The sequence below is a fragment of the Gymnoscopelus microlampas genome, assembly GCF_963454915.1.
Source record: "Gymnoscopelus microlampas genome assembly, chromosome: 9".
Lineage (NCBI taxonomy): Eukaryota > Metazoa > Chordata > Actinopteri > Myctophiformes > Myctophidae > Gymnoscopelus > Gymnoscopelus microlampas.
The window spans coordinates 34,272,334-34,281,585 of NC_139946.1; the positions used below are offsets into that span (position 1 = coordinate 34,272,334).

The 9,252-nt window shown below is 41.7% G+C and overlaps 1 protein-coding gene across 4 annotated transcripts in view; it reads left to right on the top strand.

The window, feature by feature from the left end:
• dennd1b (DENN/MADD domain containing 1B) overlaps positions 1-8,531 on the top strand; it is a 158,487-nt gene extending 149,956 nt beyond the window's left edge. For all 4 annotated transcript variants that reach the window (XM_084067680.1, XM_084067683.1, XM_084067681.1 and 1 more), the window contains 3 exons: positions 751-821; positions 1,891-2,113; positions 3,298-8,531. In XM_084067680.1, the coding sequence (XP_083923806.1) occupies positions 751-821; positions 1,891-2,113; positions 3,298-4,230 (1,227 nt within the window). In that variant the 3' untranslated portion in view covers positions 4,231-8,531. The remainder of the gene's footprint in view (positions 1-750; positions 822-1,890; positions 2,114-3,297) is intronic.
• The last annotated feature ends 721 nt before the right edge of the window (positions 8,532-9,252 follow it).

The window sequence follows — 9,252 nt, forward strand, 5'->3', positions numbered from 1 at the left end:
TTTTCCTAAAGTACAGTACTTGACAGAAGTTATGGTGACGTCAGTTAGCCATAACCCTGCTATGTGCTGCAGTATCTATATGTAGTGACAGTGATTCACGGTCTGCAGTGAGTTTGATTAGATTCTGTTGAGGGTCTTAGTCATGTGACCCAAACTCCGCTCCCGTACGTCACAGGATGCGGTCGCTCTGTGGTATGCACAGTAAAGCCATGTCATCATTGTCGGGCAGAAACCTCGTATCTCTGTTTTTCAACTTTTATGGGTTTGTTCCCCTCACTTAAAATGCCCCACTTCGTCGCATAAGAGTGGCACGCAAAAAGTAGTGAAAATAGCAGATCTACAACGCAGTCGCATGGCGACGCATTGTGAGCTTGTAGATTGGCTATTTTCCACTACTTCTGAACATTTTCCTTTCTATTTCCTGAAAAGTTTTGGACATACAAGGTTTCCACGGCGACAATGTCCTACTGAGACTCCACTGACAGCAGACAGCAGCCTTGTCATTGAAAAGTCTACACCCCCGCACACACACACACACACACGCACGCACGCACGCACGCACGCACGCGCGCACACACACACACACACACACACACACACACACACACACACACACACACACACACACACACACACACACACACACACACACACACACACACACACACACACACACACACACACACATGGTTAATCCCCACGTCTCTGTGTGTGAGTGCACTCGTTCACTCTGTGTGTTGTCCTCAGCAGCAGAACTTCAACAAGTCCCCCATGGGTTTGGGCCTTGGCCCCGACGATGATGAACTGGACACAGCAAGCAAGTAAGGCTCTATATATAACCCCTTATTTGAGTAGGTTTCATGTTATATGCATATGCATATGATTATGATTTATGACATTTTCAATATATTTATAAAATGTGTGGGAGCATATTAATTGTACTGTTTTTGCCTTGCAATTGTATTTTGAGAAGACCCCAGACAGATCTGATCTCCTGTTTATTTATGATGATACTGCCCCCCTGTGGTCATAGTTAGAAGCAGCATTAACTGTCATTCTCTGCCACAGCTACTGTAGGTGTTTTGAACAGTCTGTCATGTGGTCTAAACCTTGAGGGGGTTCCAGGGGGTCCCCAGCAAAATGATGAACCGGCCGTTTCAAAATAGCCGATTTAGTGACGCATTGTGAGATTATACAGTAGATCTGCTTGGTCTTAAAGTTATTTGGAAGAATCTTGAAAATGTTTGAAAAATGTGGAATAATTTAAATGACAACAAAAATGAAAAAAACATATTTTAAGATGGCCGGGGGGGGGGGGGGTCTACGGCCTAATGCAATACATATTGTGTGTCCTTGATATGAAAATGGTCTACTAAATGATTGATGAAAAATTAAGCTTACTACTTTTTATCATTTCTCAGTATTATTACTGTACCACACATTCTCACAGGACCAATTTAAATCTCTAGGCCATAGGTACGTTCTATACTTATGGCTATAGAACAGTGGTTCCCAAACACTGGGTCAGTACTCAGGACCCATGTTTGGGTCGTGGACCCAATTTGATGGGTCGCGAATAAAAATATATTTTCTTTTCATTTTTTTGTTTTCTACAATTGTTTACCATTATTATTTAAAAATAATTATTTTCAAACAATTTCATAAAATATATCACACTTTTTCATGAAAAGAAAAATATTGTTATTTTTTTATTTCATGGGTCTCGAGCTAAAAGGTTTGTTAACCATTGCTACAGAAAATACCGGTTCTAATGTTTTAATTGAATTTACAAAATCCAGTTAGCTCGTTTTAACATGAGACCAAGCTGACCACCTCGGACAGCAGGAGACGATGATACAGCGACAATTTCCTTCTCTCGTCCAATCACAGGATCTCGTCGGAGGACAGTGGCGAGGTGCCCTCCTACACCGAAGACAGCGACGACTCCTATTCGCTGGACATGGACACGGACTCGTCTCGCACGGGTCAGATGAACCTGTTGGAGGAGATCCTGGACTCGCTGAACACCACAGCGGTGGAACAAGGCAAACTCAGTGCCGCCAAGAGCCTGGACTTCTTCCGGTCCATGGAAGAGCTGGATTACACCGGCCCGGTATGTCACTGGTTCCAAAACAGAGTATGTTTTGGAATGCAGTAAATATAGTTTTTTTGTTTGTTTTCGTTTCCTAATTCTTTTTACACTTATTTAAAAAAAAACTTTCAGAAATAAAAAGTCACATCAACATTAGAAATAAGCCTGCACACTTATTTATTCAAGAAGTAACGGTTCGGTCACAGATGTGATATCGATATGGTTTGTTGTATATAGTCGTATAGATGTATCCACTCTCTGACAATCTCTGACAACAACTGGTTTACTGTACATATTTCTATTTTCGTTTTCTACTCGTTTCTATGATGTTTTTGCATAGTATTGTATATTTGTCTGTCATTAAATGTTTCGATGTATTGAGTACAAAGGACCCCAATGGAAACAAGCCATAGTGCTTTCTTGGGTTTAAAATCCTCTTAACAGACCTTGTATTGAACTGTACTTTTCTGTGCTTGACTTTGCAAACTGTTAATAAAGTATTCAATCAATCAATCTGCCTGACAGCAGGACCTAGTGACTTTAGTCTCTTCAGTTTAATTAAAAAAACAACAAAAAAATAATCAACTAAAAAAAACGAGTGACAGGGAGAGAGACGGGGAGAGACATGCAGCAAAGGTCGTCGGGCTTAGGAATCGAACTTGCGACTCGCTGTCAGGCTGCATTTTAGCCATGTGGTGTGATGCCTTAACCACAATAGGCCATCAGCGACCCTTGTCTCTTGATTTTATTGTTGACTTGTACAACCTTGTGTTTCTCTGCATCATTGTAATTTCAATGATGCAATCGATTTTTGAGGCACTAAAATGATGTAACCTCCTACTGATCATCACCACAAGCTGTCACCTCTTGGTAATCACAGACTTAGTGATTGGTTGATCATGACCCAAGCGAGTGTATTTGAGCAATTCTGTCAGACTGCTGTATTATGCCTGAAGAATCTGTGACTGAAATGCTTCTTCTTGAATAACATTTTGCTCCTGTACCGTGCAGGTTGACAGTGTGCAGGCTTACTTTTATTGTTGATGTGACTTTTTTTGCATACGCACTTGTAAGACTTTTTGTTCTAGGTGTGCGAAAGGAAGAAGAAAGAAATTCATAAAATCAAAGGAATTCCATAAATTAAAAAAAATATGTTTATAGGTCGGCTATTTACTTACATACCCGTTTCTATTGATCTCCTCCAGAACAAGCCTTCCAGCGAGTGTATGCCAGCGGATGGTAGTGGCCCCTGTGAGCAGGGAGGCTGGAACATGGGCCAGGATGACAGCGCGGTCCATGGCAAACATTTACCCCCCTCCCCGCGCAGACTGGCCAACAACCCGTGTCTGAAGGTGTCTCACAACCACACAGCCTCCTCCGCCCAGCACACGGCCTCCTCCGCCCAGCACACGGCCTCCTCCGCCCAGCACACGGCCTCCGCCCAGCACAAGGCCGCCTCCAGGCCTCCGTCGGGACGGTGGTGTCGCCCCACCACGGAGCCGCCCCCTCCCCCGTCTCCTGCCCCGTCCCAACAAGGAGACTGCTTCAACTATTCTCCCTTGCTGTCCCGCAAACCCACGGGCAGCCCCCCGCCGTCTCCCACTCTGTCCACGGTCAGCGCTCTGTCCACGGTCAGTTCTCCTCCTCAGCCGTCGTGTACCTTCTCTTACTCCCCTCCGCCGGTGGCGCGATGTCGGACCGTCTCGGACCCCCAGCCCGTCTCGTCGGACCCCCAGCCCGCCGCCGCCGACCCTCCCCAGCCCAACCCGAACCTCACGGCCTCCACCAGCATCCTGAGGAGGAAGGTACTGTCCAAGGAGACGGTGAGACAATACCAGGAAAAGGCCTTTCAGGGGCACGGCGGCCGAGGGCGCATGTCGGCCATACCGATCCCTTGGGAGAGAGAGGGAGGCTCCGAGGAGGCGGCTCCGGGTCGAGGCCCTGGTCCGGGTCAGGCCAGGGAGCCCGTGGCCACTGACATCCAGGAGAAAGGCCTCCTGGAGGAGATTGAGTCCATGTGTCACCTGAGCACAGCCTTCAATAGCAGCCTTGATCTCTCTCAAGGCCAATGTTACGCCAACATGAGCCACGGTCCTCAGTCTCAGGCCCAGGGCAAGTCTGAGGACACTCACCTATAAAATGACATACATTCTACTGAGTTTACTGACTTTTGTATAATTCTGAATTCTTGGAGCACAAGTTAACCACATGAACCCTTACATTCAGCGAAAATAGCAGATCTACAAGCTCACAACGTGACATACTGTATTGTGAGCTGGTAGCTCGGCTATTTTCGGCAAATATATTTAGTGTAGAGCAAAAACAGGAGGGAGCCTAGTATAGAGTACCGGGGCAATTTAGTATAGGGTTTAATAGGTCTGCCTCAAAGCACAGATAAAGACATTTTTTAATACTGTCAGGTTTCAGACCACAACAACCGCTCTAGACCTGAACAGGACTTCACAGTCAGCACACTTTTCTTCCACAGAATTTTGCTGGTACTTTTTTTCCCTCCACCCTCAGTGAACTAATAATACGGAAATGAAACGGAACAGAATACAATTATGAGTTGAATATTGATGATCTGACAGTGATGGATGGAATTCTGACCTCTGTGGAAAAGAATGCAGATATAGCTTGGTACATTGCCAGGATGGATAAGGGATCGCATCAGCCTCAACCCCCCCCCCCCCCCCCCCGTCAGTGTTCCAAACATTTCACACGGTAAAAACTGAATTTTGCACTAGTACATTTAAGATGTACTGTACTACTTCGATCACTGCTACCTGGTACTAAGATCACTGTGTTTTGAGTGAGAGAAACGGAACAAAAAAACAGACACTTTAAGATTGTTTGGACACAAACTCAGTTCATACATTTTGAATTTATTCCTATCGCTATGCCTTAAATGAGGTGTGATTTGTTTCTGTCTTAATCTGTTGAAACTGTACTTAGAGGTACTTGGTTATCAGAATGAGTGCCAGGCGCCTTCAGATCAGAAATGAAAAAAAAAGCTTTCATGTGATAAAAAAGACACGGTGACTACGAAGCCCTCTATCTAACCGGATAAATAGAATCGTTTGACATGTGTTTTACGCTTTGAGATGCCGTTTTAGTTGCATTCCAGATAATCAGATGCTTATATTTAGACATGTATTTATCTCTCTCCCTATCTCTCTCTCTCTTGTATTTCTCAGGACTCTGTTCTGTCAGTAAAAAAGAAGGAAAACGAGTGAAAATGAATGATCTGAAAATCTGTCTACGTCTATGCACCCCTTCTTTCTCTTCATCTCTCTGGACCATCTTCATCCTGAAAACACAAGGCCAGGAATAGGCAGAGTTTGTGATGTAGCTGTGCACTCAACACAGTGCAAAATCTTGAGTATTCATTTAACTCAGAGAGCGTAAACAATTAGAGCCACCAAGCTTTAAATGAACGTTAAGGCTTTTGCAGTGTACTTGGATCACTTGCTCTTAGTCCCCTCCCTTCCTAGCCCTCTCTCTCTACCTCTTTCTATCTCATTTTCGTCCACAAACACACACATACACATGCGTGCGCGGAAACGTAATGAAATGCAAGCTCTGTCCTCCGAGGTTAGAGACACTGTAATTTAATGCAATGCTTGATGATTGTACTGTACCGAAGCAATACCCTTCTCAGAGAGAGGTTCTATAGATTGTTAACCGTGTGATTTCAAATAAAAAAAAGAAGTCAGATTTCTCCCATGGAGAGAATGCTACGCTTCCTGAGATCGCGGGTTCCCATGATGCCTGCGTCGCCACAAAACCAATAGAAAACGAGAAGGCGGTTTCTGTAGCGCTTTTGTCGGGATTATGTTTATGGTTAGTTGTTCCTTCTGATTTATGCCAGACGCCAGTTGGTATGGCGGTTTAACAGCGGCTCTCGCTCCGCTCTCTGAGCGCTGCTCTGCATAAATGATTCGCCCATAAAGTGTTTGGCCGTTCCTAAAAGGCCTTGAAACGCAAAGGAATTCCCCCCCCTCCTCCCCAAAAAGACTCAAGAGAACAATCCCTTGACAGGCCTTTATTTCATTCAGAACACTTTAAAAAAGACAATTTACTATGCAAACTTGTAAAACATTCAAAATGTTTCATAATATATTTAACCATAATTGCGTCAGATTAAATGGCTTTATTTGAGATTAATATTAATCAATCAGACAGTTAGTCTGAAGAACTGAGTGAGTGAGTGAGTGTTCCCCAGTGTGAGTTGAAGATTGTCTGTCCGTGTTGACAGCTACACAGTTAAATCCTCAGTGCTCATTTAACTCTGAGCGGGTCCATTTGGTTACATTTGTATCGAGTTATAAGTGGATAAACCAACACTGAGGATTGTTACTGTGTGAGTGTAGTATAGTGTGCCTTATATGAGTACCACACAGTATAACCAGAAGGTACAGTATTAGAAAGAGACAGAAGTTGGTGAACGTGTGTCTTCAGTCGTATTTAAATATAAAACGTGTCGAGCTCTAATCTGGTCTGGCAAAAGCTTTCTGACCTGAAATGAAATTGGGTACTTGAGTTGTTACAGTTCTTTATGCCCCTTGACCCCTTGAATCAATGCATAGATGAATGGTTTCAGATGGTGTTATTGATTATGGTACTGCCACCTGCCGGTGTTACATACATCAGTGTTTTGCTTTGCTGTGGCGGGGATTTATTACAGAGTATCTGGTTCTCCAGTAGCATTTTGTCTTTTTTTTTAAATTTGTAAATGTTATAGTTCCTTACATTTTAATAGATTCTGATTACGTTATTATTCTCTTTCTTTAGCTTTCTCTCATTTTGTTTGTAAATCCCCCAAACACTCATTCTCAACTAACTCATCAAAAGGCTTCAAAGGGTTCCTCTTCTTAAATATAAATGTTGATTTCGTATTGATGAAAATAGTTATTTTCAACTATTACTAGACGTGTATTTTTGCTGGCTTGAGTATATTTTACATGAATAATATATGATTGGTGTTGTATATTGTATAAATGACACCCAATATTTGAATGTTTTAGATTTTATTTTTTTGAAAAAGATAGATTTTTTTAGGATGTTAACAGATAAGCCAATAAATGCACGTTGTACCTAGTCGTTTGTGATCCAAAGCATTTGACACCTTTTATTCTAATCAAATAGTGTAATCATTCTTAATGGAAATGCATCGGCTACTGCACGTGCTTACTGTTATATCCGCATGTATGTATGTATCGTGTGTTATACTTTTGTTTCATTTCAAACATGTATTTTCCAGAACGTGTTCTGTCAGAGCAAAAGAAATACTGAATTACAGTAGCATTGCGTGTTTTACAATTCAATCTCATCTGCCTTGCATTTGGCTATTAGCCTATTAGTCTTCAACTACATATGCCTTGCATCTTTTAGTGTTAAAATATAGTTATTTTCTTTGTTACAGTAGCCTACACACCCCATGACTACTGTAAATCCGAAGCCAGAGGTGAGTTAACATAACTCAAGACAGTGTCTTACCAACGCCTGTTGTAGAGGATGGTAATGATGATCTGACTGTAAAAGCTTCAGTAGCTTTGGTTCCATTTACATTCATGTTGAACTGTGAAGAAACGGATTTCAGGGCATTCACACTTGGTTTACTAACCTGCCGGCTAGGAGAGTACTTTGACCTTGTACTGAGAAGTTGCAGGCTTGTGCCTTGAATGAGGATGGTCAAGGAATTTGCCTCTTTTGTTGAAACGGAAAACGTTTTCTGTCACGTGAATTGCTTAATTCAGTGTAAATGGGGTTTGTGTAGCATAAAACTAGTATTTTTATTGAATGTCTCATATAACTGACGGCTGATTTACTGACTGAACTAGCAAATGGAATCAAAAGGTACATGTCTATACTATACATACAGTACAGCTGGCCATCCAATGCTCATTGTAAGAATGCCATCACTGACATGCCACCCAAAGCAGCACGATATCCCTGGTGGTGTTTTGCTTGCTAGGTGCATTATCCACCATTCTCTCCAATTCCCTGACGATGCAATGTAATAGGCCTATTCTATGATTACATGATTCTTCTTTTTATGAGATAATAGCTGGTTTAACTCGAGAAATTCTGAATGACATTAAGGCAGTGAATAAAGGCATACTTTTTTTTAAAGAATAATACAATTCCTAGAGTACACACTTTAAGAATTGTTTATTACAAATATTTAACACATTTATCTGCCATGTTTTCAGTGTCATGACAAACTGGCACAAGCGGAACACCCTTTTCATCTCAGTCCCATGGTGTGGTACTGTACGTTGACTGTGCTCACGCACATACATACAGCAACTTGCATGTTCTCATTGCAGAAGGAATTGTCTTAAACAATCTAATGTGTTCTTGAGGAGTAAATTGGTACCATGGTACAAAACTGTATGCACTGTGAACTGAAAATAAATTATACATGTTTATGCAATGTACGTGCTCTCTGTTGTTGACATACGCAACACATCTGACACACAATGCTTGCAGAAATAATTGGTGTGGGAGGCAGTTCACTGGAACACAACACATTGCTACAGAATGCTAGAACAGTAGATCGTTTGATCAAATGGGTATACTTAATATTGACATGATTATATATTAGACAAAGACCGATCTATCTATACAAACACAGAACATCCATTCTGAGCTCTACATTGTTCCTACAATAATTGTCCAATACATTCAATAAATTAACAGAAATAAGCCCACCGAAATTACAGCATGTTTTCTACTTACACTGGGTGTCAATGAGTGTTGAAATAAAAGTCACAGTATCAAATTCAATATAATCAATACACTATGTACACATAACATTATTTGAGGTGTTTTTTTTTGGCACAGCAATGAGACCATGCCAATCCACAACCACTTTGAACCAAAGCAACAGGCTCAACTAGTGCAGCTACTCCTGATATCGTCACTGTTGGGCAGAAACCTTGTATCTTCATGTTTCAAATGTTAAAAAAAAAAAGAAGAAATTAATGCCCATTAATGAAGAAATTATGACTTCATCATGCAAGAGTGTTGCACAAAAGTAGTGAAAACCGTCCCTATTTTAAAATGTTTTTAAAATAATCATAAAAAAATGAATTGTTTTGGACATATAAGGTTTCCACCCGACAACAACGATATATTACTCTTCCAATTCATAG